At 36.1% G+C, this 13,747-nt stretch overlaps 1 protein-coding gene across 1 annotated transcript in view; it reads left to right on the plus strand.

The window, feature by feature from the left end:
* Positions 1-13,747, plus strand: part of Ube2r2 (ubiquitin conjugating enzyme E2 R2) — a 104,798-nt gene that overhangs the window by 79,133 nt on the left and 11,918 nt on the right. Inside the window, exon 3 of the mRNA XM_026387938.2 lies at positions 1,790-1,887. Within this exon, the coding sequence (XP_026243723.1) occupies positions 1,790-1,887 (98 nt within the window). The remainder of the gene's footprint in view (positions 1-1,789; positions 1,888-13,747) is intronic.

Raw genomic sequence — 13,747 nt, forward strand, 5'->3', positions numbered from 1 at the left:
GTGCTGTACTACTGAACTATATCCCTATCACTTATTTTCTTTTGAGACAGGGTCTCTGTAAGTTGCCTTAAACTTTCCATGCCTCGTCCTCTCTGGCAGCTGGGATTACAGGCATGTGCCAACCCCTGGCTAAAATGCCCATTTTAAAATATGCAAATCTGTTTATGTTATTCCATTACCCAGAATTTTTAGTTACATACATTTAAAATTCCAAGCAATATATTATTCTGACTTGATTTTTTTGTGCTGGTTTTACTGTTTTGTTCTGTTTTTGACTTCTGTACTCTTTTCTTCAGCAAAACTAGAATGTTCACTGTTAAAGTATGTAAAATAATGATTCTCCCCAAATGCTGACATCTGAATCCTTCAAATCTGTAAATATATTACATGTCAAGGGGTAATTAATATAGATAACCAGCTGACTTTAGGAAAATTATTTGGGATTATCTGGGATGTCTGATGTAATCAGAAGAGTCCTTAGTAGAAGGAAGAGACAGAAAATGAGTTAGAGGAAATGTAATTCTGGAAGAAAGGCCAAGAAAAATAAAACAATGCTTTGAAGATAAAGGATGCCAAGGGAAAAAGGTAGTTTCTCTCTTTTTTAAAAAATGGTATGTTTTGCTTTATAAATTGGCCTGTCAGTGTAAGATAATGAATTTGTTGTTGTCAATGTAAGATAATGAATTTATTGCAATAAAAAACAAATACAAGTACCAAAGCATTATTTTACAATTTATTGCGTTGGCTTATTTCTCCAAACTTATATCTAAATTTCCCTTAAGTTGTTAAAGTTGTATTTGTTATTACAGACCCATCCCAAATCCCCACAACTACAAGTCCTTCTACTTTACCTCCCTTTTTTCATCTGCCCATATTTAGTTTTTCCTTTGGGATCTACATGTAATACAAAGTTTTAGAATATAGTTATTTAAATTTCATTTTATTAAAAATATTTCATCTTTTAAAAACGATACATTTATATAAATGTGTTTTGTATATCTGTCTTATCTATTGAATTAATACTCTGCATTGCCCTTTTTATGCCATCCTTATGTGTTTGAAATAATCTTTTTTTTTTTTTTAAAGAGAGAGTGAGAGAGGAGAGAGAGAGATAGAGAGAGAGAATTTTTAATATTTATTTTTTTTTAGTTCTCGGCGGACACAACATCTTTGTTTGTATGTGGTGCTGAGGATCGAACCCGGGCCGCACGCATGCCAGGCGAGCGCGCTACTGCTTGAGCCACATCCCCAGCCCCTGAAATAATCTTAATGTAATTCTGGATTAGGTCTTTAAGTCCTATAATTTACATTTGTGACACTAAATGAAATAACCATAGTGGTGAGTTCCTGTAACTGTATATTTAGGAAGTATCATGTTTGTCTTTTTTTTAATACTTTTTAAAAAATATTTATTTTTTAGTTAGACACAATACCTTTATTTTATTTATTTATCTTTATGTGGTGCTGAGAATCAAACCCAGGGCCTTGTACATGCTAGGCGAGTGCTCTACCCTGAGCCACAACTCTAGCCCCTCATATTTGTCTTTTTCTTTTTTTACTTAATAGTTTATTTTATGGCCCTATAGGTGTTTCTTTTTTTAGCTAAGAAATATGTTTTAGAGATGGTTCAAATGAATCTTTATTATGCTAGAAAAAGAATTGTTTTCTCCCTTAATTAATAGCATGCACGTATTTAGGAACAAAGGAAACTTAAATAGAACTGATATGTACCTTTTTGTATGGTATGGCACTGTGGGATATTTACTAAATATGATATTGTGTTTTGTAGAATGGAGATGTATGCATTTCGATACTTCATCCTCCTGTAGATGACCCACAGAGTGGAGAACTGCCCTCTGAAAGGTGGAATCCTACTCAGAATGTGAGGTAAGGTGTTAAATTAAGAAAAATTATTTTTTAATTTTGGTTTTGGTTTTTGCTCAGGCTGACCTTGAACTTTACTTAAGCAATCTTGCCTCAGCATCCCAAGAATTTACTAGGATTACAGTTACATAGTTACACACTACCTTAATAATGGTCTTTTTGTGTGTGAAATTCTCATTTTTCCTTTTTTTTGCCTCTAGTCAAATAAGATTATGTACTGTTTTTTTAAGCTATGCAAAAAAAATCCTTCCTGTTTGGAGTTGTTTGTCTTCATTTAGAACTTTATGTATGCTTCTTTCAAAATGTTTTTATTTACTGAGGAATAATGCATGTGATTTTTATTTCCCTGTGTTCACTGTGGAAGGAATTTTATAAACATGGATTCTTCCTCTTACATTGTCGTAAGTTCTACCTTGCTTCTTTGGACCCCATGACTTTTGTTGTTTCTTTAATATTCTTATTACTTTTTGCAGACAGATCTTAAGACTTTACAGACTCAAAACTGAGTTTATTTATCTGATGCCTTTTATTTATTTAGTTAGTTTCATGTGTGTTTCTTTTGATGTTTGGAAGACATATTTCATGTGATTTCTTCTTTGACTACTCATCTCTTGATTATTTATCTAGATTGATATTTCATCATCTTTCGTTTTTATGTATAGGGGATGATCTTACTGCTTAAGAAATTTTAAAACCAGTTACACTGTTAATCCTATTAAATATATTTAAGAAATCACTTACACAATTAAAAACTAATTTTGTGCTGGTGTAGTATATATGAGGTCCTAGGTTCACACCCCAGCACACCCCCTAATTCTATATTGAGTTATTGCCATTATCATTAATGTACTGTTGATTAAAAACACTGTAATTTGATGATACTTTTTCTTTCTTTCTTTCTTTCTTTTGGGTAGGGTAGCAGGGATTGAACTCAGGGGCACTTGACCACTGAGCCACATTCCCACCCTTATTTTGTATTTTATTTAGAGACAGGGTCTCACTGAGTTACTTAGAGCCTCACTTTTGCTGAAGCCTGCTTTGAACTTGCATTCCTCCTGCCTCAGCCTCCTGAGCCACTGGGATTACAGGCGTGTGCCAGTGCGCCCAGCTATTTTTTTATTTTTAAATAAATGTTGAAAATTCTTTCTCTCTCTCTCTCTCTCTTTTTTTTTTTTTTTTTTTTTTGGTGTGCTAGAGACCAAACTCAAGGCCTTAGGCTTGCTAGGCAAGCACTCTATCAGTGATGTATACCTTTAGCCTCAGGAAATATATTAATCAGATAAACATTTGTTCTATATTAGTTTATAGATCCATGTATAATTTATATGGTTCTAGAATGTGGCAAAGAATGGCTTCAATTTTATTTACATATACATACATACATATTCAAATGTAACAAAGACTAGTATTACTGTATATTAGAAGAGAAGGACTAAGAATTCACAGTGGAGTAATGTTTTAAAATAAAATTTTTAGGACATAAACTAAATATCTCTATTCTAAGTTTTTTGGCAAAAAAGAATTTATAGTGTTCTAGTCTTTTTAAAAAAAAAAAACTTTATTGAAGTATAATTCACATACCATACAAGTCACCCATTTAAAATCTACAATTTAAAAGTTTTTTAGTATACTCACAGGTTTGTGCTGTTAATACGATCAACATTAGAATGTTTTCATTACGCTTAAAGGAAACCCATACACGAACAATTTCTGTTCATTACTTCCCAAATCTCCCAGCCCTAGGAAACCATCAGTTGACTTTCTGTGTCTGTGGATTTGCCTATTCTAGACCTTTCATAAGGATGCAAACATAATATGTATTATTTTGTGACTGACCTCTTTCATTTAGCATAAACTTTTCAAGATTCATTCATGCTGTGGTATGTATCAATACTTCAACTCCTTTTTTTTATAATTTTTTTTTTTTTTAGCTGTAGGTTGACACAATACCTCTATTTTATTTATTTATATGTGGTGCTGAGGATCGAACCCAGGGCCTCACACATGCCAGGCGTGTGCTCTACCACTGAGCCACAGTCCCAGTGGCGCTCTCCCCCCCCCCCCCCTTTTAAATTATACTAAGGATTGAACTCAGGACCTCCTGCATACAGGTATTCAACCACCGAACTACATCCTTAGCCTGTTTCATTTCTTTTTATGGCATTTATCCCTTTGTATGATTAAATCACACTGTATTATTAAATCACACGTATTCATATATGTGGTATGGTTATACCATATTTTATGCCTCCAGTCAAGGGACATTTGGGTTTTTCCATTTTGGATTATTATGAATGATGTACTATTAAAAGTATGTACACATTTTTGAGTGGTTATCTATTTTCATTTCCTTGGATATTTACCTAGGAGTGGAACTGCTGGGTCAATTGGTAACTGTGTTTAATGTGTGTTCTGCTGGGGGTTGAATCCAGGGCAGTGCACATGCTGAGCCACATCCCCTGCCCTCTGTTGAAAGTTTTGAGGAACTTCCCAACTGTTTTCCAAAGTGACTACAATAGTTTTACATTTCTTTGAGTAGGTGTGTGTACCCCCCCAAAAAAAAAAAAAAGTATAATGGCAAAACAGGTTCGACATGTAGCTCAGTTTTCCCATCTCCTTTAACACTTTGTTTTCTATTTCACCTGTCCTAGTTGGATACAAAATGGTTTCTTACTGTGCTTTCTCATCAAGTTCTTGTTTATTTTTATTCGTTTATTTGTTTATTTTGTGCTGGGGATTGAACCTAAGGCCACTTCACCATGGAGATACATCCCTAGACCTTTTTATTTTTAGACAGGGTTTAATTAAGTTGCTGTGGATCTCACTAAATTGCAGGCACTTCAGACCTGTGAAGCTCCTGCCTCAGCCTCCTAAGATGCAGGGATTAGAGGTGTTGCCAATGCACATGGCTAACCTTTTATTTTAAAAAGCTTTAAACTTTACGAATACATTTCATAAATGTGAAATCACTGAGAGTTCCTATTTACCCTGCTGTTTTCCTTTGTTACTAACATCTGCCATCAGTTTTGTTCATTTATTAATGAACCAGTATTAACATCTTGTTTACTAATGCCCATACTCTTTCACCACATTTCCTTGTTTTTTTTGTTTTGTTTTGTTTTTGTTTGGTGGTACCATGTATTTGAACCCATGTAGGTGCTCTACCACTAAGCTACATCTCCAGACTTACTTTATTTTTTAAGGCAGAGTCACTAATTTGCCCAAGCTGCCCTCAAACTTGTGATCCTCTGCCTTAGCCTCCTCAGTGGCTGGGATCACAGCATGTGCCATTGCCACACACCCCCCTTCCCCATTTCCTTAGCTTTTACCAATGTAACTTTTATACTCCAGGATCCCATGCATTATGACACATTATATTGATTAATCCTCTCTTCTTAGGCAACTGTTTTTAAAATTTTTATTTTATTTGGTGGTCTGGGTATTAACACAGTGTCCAGTGGTAGTCTACCACTGAGCTGCATCCCCAGCCCCTTTTATTTTTTGTTTATGTCTTTTACTTTACTTATATCTGTTACTTGAGTTTTCTGCATAAAATTATATATCAGTGCTCAGATATTAAGCAAAATGTAATGAGCATACCAATGCCCAGCAATGTATAAATGTAATTCTTTCTTTACAGTCAGCATTATAAGATTTTGGTTTATATTACTCTGTAGCATTATCCTAATTTATTCTTATTTCTCCTGTTAAATTGATTCACTGCTGTCTATTGTTTTACTCTCGTGATCTGTTATCTAGCTGAACTTGTCTTAGTGGTAACTTCTGCAAACATACTTTGTGGTAGCCAACATTACGAGTCTTTTCATATTCAGAATGTTTTGTGCTTGTATGTGTGTGTGTGTGCGCTCGCACGTGTGTGCACACATGCTTATGTTGTTTTGCAGAACTGGGGATAGAACCTGTGACGTTGCACATGCTTAGCAGGTCACTGAGCTACGTGTCTAACCTGTTTTGCCATTATACTCCCTCGCCCCCCACCCCCCATACAGGGGATTAAACCCAGAAGTGCTCAACTATTGAGCCACACCCTCAGCCTGTTTTATTTTTTGTTTTGAGACAAGGTCTTACTAAGTTGCTTAGGGACTCGATGAGTTGCTGAGACTAGCTTTGGGTTTGTGATTCTCCTGCTTCACTTCCAGAGTTGCTGGGATTATAAGTGTATGCCATGGAGCCAGTGCCATTGTTCTTTAAATGACATTTGGTATAAGATTTCAGAATCAAAATGTCTTTCTTCAATAATATTATAGGCATTAATCTGTGTTGATTATTGATGTAAAAAAGCTTGGCTACCCTGTTTTCCCTCCTTACTACCCCTCATAGGTGACCCATATTTGTGGAATCAGTTTTTCTCTAGGTCTTTTCTGCCATCTGCCACTGTTACAGGCTGAATTGTTTTCCCCAAAAACGATTCATTGAAGTCCTTACCCCTTACAGCATGACCTTATTTAGAAATAGATCAATTGCAGATGTAATTAAAGTTAATTAAAATGAGGCTGCGGTATAGAAAGGTGGGTCCTTTTTTGAGGAAGTGTTCACTGAGGATTGAAACCTTTACCACTGAGCTGTGTTCTCAATAACCACCCCGGGGACACACACACACACACACACACACACCCCTTCCTCCCTACCTACCTTTTTTCCCTTATTTTAAGACGGGGTGTGGCTAAATTGCTTAGTGCCCTGCTAAATTGCTAAGGTTAGTCTTGAACTTGCCATCCCCCTGCCTCAGCCTTCTGAGTCTCTGGGTTTACAGGCATATACCAGCCTGCCTAGTAACGATGGGTCTTTAATACAGTATGATTTGTGTTCATTAAGAAGAGAACAAGGGGGCAGGGGTTGTGGTTCAGTGGTAGAGCAGTTTCCTAGCATGTGCAAGGCATTGGGTTTGATTCTCAGCACCACATATAAATAAATGAATAAAATAAAAAAAGATCTATCAACATCTAAAACATACATTTAAAAAAAGAAGAGGACAAGGGCTGGATTACGAGTTCAAATCCAGCCTCAGTAAAAGTGAGGCGCTAAGAAACTCAGTGAGACCCTATCTCTAAATAAAATACAAAATAGGGCTGGGGATGTAACTCAGTGGTTGAGTGCCCTAGAGTTGGAGCATCAGTACCAAAAAAAAAAAAAAAAAAAAAAAAAAGAAGAAGAAGAGGAGGAGGAAGAAGACAAGTAGATACAAAAGGGGAAGGGAAAGGTTTTATGGTAGTAAAAGCTTAGAGGCAGAGCTTGGAGCGATGCATCTAGAAGCTAGGAAATGGTCCTCAGAGAGAAGGCAATGGTAGCCTTGGAGATAGGCCACTTCCTTATTGGTTTCAGAGAGCTGATAAACTACTCAAGTCCAAAAGGGTGGGGTTGTACTTAGAGCCCAGAGGACAGAGTGTGCAGTCCAGGGGATTTTCTCAGGCCTTGAAAGGTAATAGAATTTACCATGCTAGGTTTGGATTTGTTTGTGACCTACAATTCCTTTTTTCTGATTTTTCCCTTGTATAAGAGAAAAATCTGTCCTATACCTTTCTAATGTTGTATTTTTGAAGCAGATAATTTATTGTTTTATCTCACAGGGTTACAGATGGAGAGGAATTTTGCCCTAGGGTGAATCATACCCTAGTTCTTACCCATAAATTATTTCAGATGATAAAATTTGGGACATTGCATTTATGGTATTTAGATGGAAACTTGCAGTTTAAATTTAATGCCAAAAGTGTTAAGAATTTTGAGAGTGTTTGTACCAGGGAAAGTATTTTGCATGTAGAAAGGACGTGATTTTTGGACAGCCAGCAAGGTGGACTACTATGGGGTTGAATTGTGTCCCCAGAAAGATGATTAAGTCCTAACTGCTAGTACCTCAGAATTTGATTTTATTTGGAAATAATCTAATTTTATATGTAATTCCTTGAAGTGCATACTAGAGTAGAATAGGTCCATAATCCAATACTATAGATGTCCTTTTAAAGAAGACAGAGCTTCAAAAGAAGAGCCCTAAAAAGAAAGAAGACACACACAAAGACAAACATGACCGTGTGACAATGGAGGCATCGCATCACAGGCATTTCTGCCCCCCCCCCCATACTTTTGTTTTATTTATTTGTTTTTAATGTGGTGCTGATGATTGAACCCAGTGCCTCACACATGCTAGGCAAGTGCTCTACCATTGAATTACAACTCCAACTCCTCTGTTTTGATTGTTGCCTTTGAAAGTTTTATTACCGTTTGCCATCCTTTTCTACCCAGCATAGATGACTTGATTTTCTTTTTGTTTCATTTTGTGAGAGCTTTTCTGAACGGTATTTTCTTTTAAAAATATTTATTTAGTTGTAGGTGAACACACAGTATTGTTATTTATTTTTATGTGGTGCTGAGGATCAAACCCAGTGCTTCACACATGTGAGGCAAGTGCTTTACTACTGGGCTACAGCCCCAGCCCTCTGAACTGTATTTGTGGGTTCAGTTTTTCATTGGCTCCTTTCTGCCCTCTGCTACTGATGTTGTATCCACACAAAAGATATGTTGGAGTACAGAGATTGGAGGGAATGGATTTATAAGCTGGGGAATGTTGATTATTGATTGCAAACACCAGAAGCTAGAAGGAAAAAAGAAACAGTTGTTCCCTACGTATTTCGTGGAGCACATGGCCTGGCCGCACCAACACTTTGATTTTGAACCTATTCTTCAGAGCTGAGACTGAAGTCACTGTTGTTTTAAGCCACCCACTTTGTGGTCCTTTGTTATGGCAGCTTTAGGAAAGTAATATAGCTGTCCAAATCAGGGGTTTACTTTTCAGCTTAACTCAAATTCATATTTTCTAACTCCTTGTGGACCTAACAATTAGGGCCTATCTCCAAAGCTTAATAAATCCTTGATGTGCCAGAGTATCAGTGGGAACATACTTTTCTGGTGTCGAGTCATCTCCTTTTTTTTTTTTTTTTAATTTATTTTTCAGTTTTCGGTGGACACAACATCTTTATTTTTTTATTTTTATACGATGCTGAGGATTGAACCCAGGGCCCCGCGTATGCCAGGCGAGTGCGCTACTTCTTGAGCCACATCCCCAGCCCTCGAGTCATCTCTTAATTTCTGGCACCCTGTCTTTCTAGTTTTGTTGTGTTAAATACATACAGTTAGCCCTCTATATCTGTGGATTCAAACAACTGTGGATCAGAAATATTTTGGGGAAAAAAAGAACTCATCTGTATTGAATAGAAATGGACTTTTTTCTTTTTATTATTTCTAAACCATACAGTAAAGCTAACATTTACATTATATTAAGTATTATAAAAATCTAGAGATGGTTTAAAATATATGAAAGAATGTACACAGGTTATATGCAAATACTATGCCATTTTATGTAAGGGATTTAAACATCCATAGATTTTGGTATCTTGGGTGTTATCCTGTGCTTTTAGTAATATTATTTCCCCAACTTAGTCTTTGGTTCATTTAACATAATAGTACTTTGTTTTCTACAGTTTGGATTTAGGTATTTTTCAATGTTTTGCTTATTTATGGACTAATAAAATTGTAAACTTCATTTTCTTTACCATTCTCTGAATCTTGAATTGATCTCTTCAGATATCAGTAGTACCATGTGTGAAGCTAGAATAAACATAAATGATTATGCTTTTTTGCACTATTTTTCATTATTTATCTGATGACATGAAAGAAGTGTGAGGTGTATACCTTTTTGAAATTGCTTCTCTAATATGAGCTGAATCTGTTTAAAATAATGCACATTTTAACCACATTATATTCATGCTAATGTTTGTTTGCTTGTTTTGAGATAGGGTCTTGTGTGATCCCTACACTGATCTGAAACTCCTGGGCTCAAATAGCCCTTCCAATCTTAGTCTCTGAAATGCCAGGAATAAGGATGTTCTCCACTGTACTGGAGAACATCTCTTATATTAAGAGATTTTTGCATGAAACAGGAAAACTCTTCTTAAACTATAAATTAATGAAATGTTAGTTTTGGATGATTTTTTTTTAGAGATTTCAGCTTCATATTTGTCTTATTATTTGTGTTCCAGTAAATAATAATTATGTGTCTCTTGTCTAAATATTGTCTTAACATTTCTTCTACATTTTATACTTTTTCTGACAGATTCTTTTCTGATTTTTTTTCTAAGTGAATAATTAGGAATAGTTTTTAATTGTAAGAGATGGACTTGTAAAACACTAGGCTTTATTAGTAATCTATTTCTAATGATTTAACATTTCAGATTCTGTTATCTGAAAGCCAAGAATAATATCTACCTCAGTTGACTGATGAAAAAATTAAATGAATAATCCATGTAAAGCCATTAGAATGGTGCCTATTATCTAGCTGAGTGGGGTCATTGCTATTTTTTTTAATGTTGTAGATGAACACATAGTATATTTATTTTTATGTGATGCAGAGGATCCAACCCAGTGCCTCACTTGTGAGGCAAGTGCTTGACCACTGAGCTATAGCCCCAGCCCCTCATTGCTATTTTTCTATGGAGTTTTTTGTTGTACAGATATGAAGTAATCATTTTCTATATGTTAGCCAAAAATTCATTTCTTAATTCCTCAAATAAATTTATTTTGGCTGTTGGGAGACAGTTGTTAGATGCCTATATCACAAACAGTTCACTTTATGTAGTACAGAATTTAACTAAGTTGCTAAATACATGAAAATAACTAAGGTAATTTTTTCAGAATTTTATTTTAGATATTTTGTAATATAAAATGTACTTTTAAAAGTACCATCTAGCAAATGATGCATATATGAGCACATCTTAAGACTTTAATCATTGGATTTAAGTAAATATTGAAAATTCTGAGCACCGTATGGTATGATCCCAGGTACTTGGGAGGATCACAAGTTAGAGGCCAGCCTGAGTAACTTAGTGAGACCCTGTCTCAAAATTTAAAAATAAAATAAAATAAAATGAAAAGGGATGAAGCTCTAATGTAAAGTGTCCCTACGTTCAATCCTTAGTACTGTAAAAAAATGAAAGTTCTGAGTTTTATTTATTCCACTTTAAGTTCATTCAGGAACATGCTTATGAGAGAGCACTATGCCTTCAGAAGTAATTTTTGCAGTACTGGTGATTGAACCCAGAGGCATTCTGCCAAGGACCTGCATCCCCAGCCCTTTTAAATCTTTTTATTTTGAGACAGAGTCTTGGTAAATTGCCAAGGCTGGCCTGAAACTTCAGATTTTTCTGCCTCAGCATCCCGCATCACTGAAATTACATGTGTGCCACACCACATATGACAGCCAATATATTTTGACAGTATAATTTAACAGGGAGGTAGTCCAGAGTAGTCTCCCACTATTTCCTCACGTCTCTGGTTATACTTTTTACAGTTTCAATTACTCATAGTCAACCACAGTCTGAAAATATATTAAATGGAAAATTCCAGAAATAAACAATTCCTAAGTTTTAAACTGTATCCCATTCTGAGTAATATCCTCCTCCTCCTCCTCTTGCCTGGGATGTGAGTCAGCCTTTGTTAAGTATATCCAGGCTGTGTGCGCTACTTACCTGTTAGTCACTTAGTAATACTTGTAGTATTAGTTGTCATGTTGTGGATTTGCACTGCTTGTGTTCAAATTAACTCTTAGTTTACTTGAACCCAAAACACAAGAGAGTGATTTGGGGAAGGGGGAGGTATGCCCAAGAGAAGAAAACTATAAAGTGCTTCTTTAAAGGGAAAAGGTGAAAATAAAGTGAGATGTTTTGACACAGACCACATTCACATAACTTTTATTATTGTATATGTTATAATTGTTCCATTTTAATATCAGATATTGTTAATCTCTTACTCTACCTAATTTGTGAATTAAATTTTATCACAGATATATATATATATGAAAACCAGTATATATCTAGGGTTTGGTACTGTCTGCAGTTTCAAGATACACTGCAGGGGGGGGGGGGCTCTTGGAACATAACTCCTCTATTAGTCAGCTTTTTCATTGCTGTGACCAAAAGAACCAACCGAAACAATTTTAGAGGAGGAAAAGTTTATTTGGGTCTCATGATTTAAAAGGTCTCAGTCCATAGATCTGTGTCTAAGGTGTGGCAAAACATCATGGTAGGAAGAGTGTGGTGGAGGAAAGTAACTCAGGACGTGACCACCAAGAAACACACAGAGACTTCTAATCATGAAATCCAAAATATAAACATACCCAAAGGCTCACTCTGGGTGACATCCTCTTCCGGCCACACCCTACCTGCCCAATTGATCCCTGTAAAGGATCAAATGCTCTGATTAGGTTAAGGCTCTCATAACTCAATCATTCCACTGTGAACTTTGTTTCATTGTATCACACATCAGCTTTTGGAGGGACACCTCATATATAAACCATAAACACCCCCAAGGATAAGGGGAGATTGTATGAAAGGTTTATAGAAAAATTTTGGAAGATTTGTTGAACATTTGGACCAAAAAAAGGGGGCAGGCTTATCTAAGATACTAGTGATTCTAATTTTTGTTTTGTTTTGCAGTACTGGGGACTGAAGCTAATGATACTTCACAACTAAGCTACTTCCCAGCCCCTTGTATTTTTGAGTTTGAGATGAGGTTCAGTTGTCCAGTCTGGCCTCTAATTTGTGGTAATCCCGCTTCAGCAGTTGCTGGGATTACAGACATGCATCACCTTGCCCAGCTTGATTGTTTTTTGGAGGTTGAATGTTGAATGAAATACTTAAACATCTCCCCTAGAAAACAAACCTCTCCTTTTTTCACATACAAAGCCCTAAACAAGGATTTTGTCATTGCTTTCGTCCCTAGAAAATGTATTGCTGCTGCCCACAGGAATTCAAGACTTTTTTCTCCTTGATTAAAATATACAGACTCTGTCATTTGCATTGTCTGATCTTAATATTTGTAAGCTAAGCCAAATTAACCTAGTTCTTTGACAGAGGATACTTTTCATATTAATCTGCCCCTCTGAAATTGTCCTTTGCATTTTGGTACCAGCATAGTTTTTTCTCCCTGGGCCCACAGGCTCCTTGAGCCCGGATTTAGGGACATTCTTCCAAAACACCACAGGAACTACTTTCTCTGCCTTTATGTCTTTTTTGTTTAGAGGCTTCACAACTATAACAGGTTATCTCGGAATCACCCCAAAGGTCTTTTTCTTTTCTTTCTTTCCTTTATTGTGTGTGTGTGTGTGTGTGTGTGTGTGTGTGTTTGTGTTGGGGGAAGGGGGGTGGGGGGATACTGGTGCTTGGACCCATGGGAGCCAGTGAGCTACTTTGTCAGCACCTTTTTAAAAATTTTGAGACACTTTCTCACTAAGTTGCTTAGGACCTGCTAAGTTGCTGAAGCTAGCCTTGAACTTGTGATACTTCTGCAGGGTGTCACTCATAGTAGGCAAGTGCTCTATCACCGGGCCACACCTCAGCCCCAAGGTGGTCTTAAGACAGTAAATTATGGGCTGGGGATGTGGCTCAAGCGGTAGCGCGCTCGCCTGGCATGCGTGCGGCCCGGGTTCAATCCTCAGCACCACATACCAACAAAGATGTTGTGTCCGCCAAGAACTAAAAAATAAATATTAAAAATTCTCTCTCTCTCTCTCTCTCTCTCTCTCCTTAAAAAAAAAAATTAAAAAAAAAAAAGACAGTAAATTATCTTTTTTTTTTTTTTTGCAGGTCATTTATGGCACTGAAATGTTAAGAGGCAAGATTTACAATGTAGACAGGCAGCTTTTTCTTCTTCAGTTTGTCTGAATAAAGGTTATAGACTCCATTATCCAATTTTTGGGTAGCTGTATAGCAAGATAGCAAAGGAGTTAGCATGGCATTCAGTTGGATCTCTATTTATTTATTTATTTTGAGAAAGAAAATTTTTTAATATTTATTTT

This window comes from Urocitellus parryii, chromosome 4, assembly GCF_045843805.1.
Source record: "Urocitellus parryii isolate mUroPar1 chromosome 4, mUroPar1.hap1, whole genome shotgun sequence".
Lineage (NCBI taxonomy): Eukaryota > Metazoa > Chordata > Mammalia > Rodentia > Sciuridae > Urocitellus > Urocitellus parryii.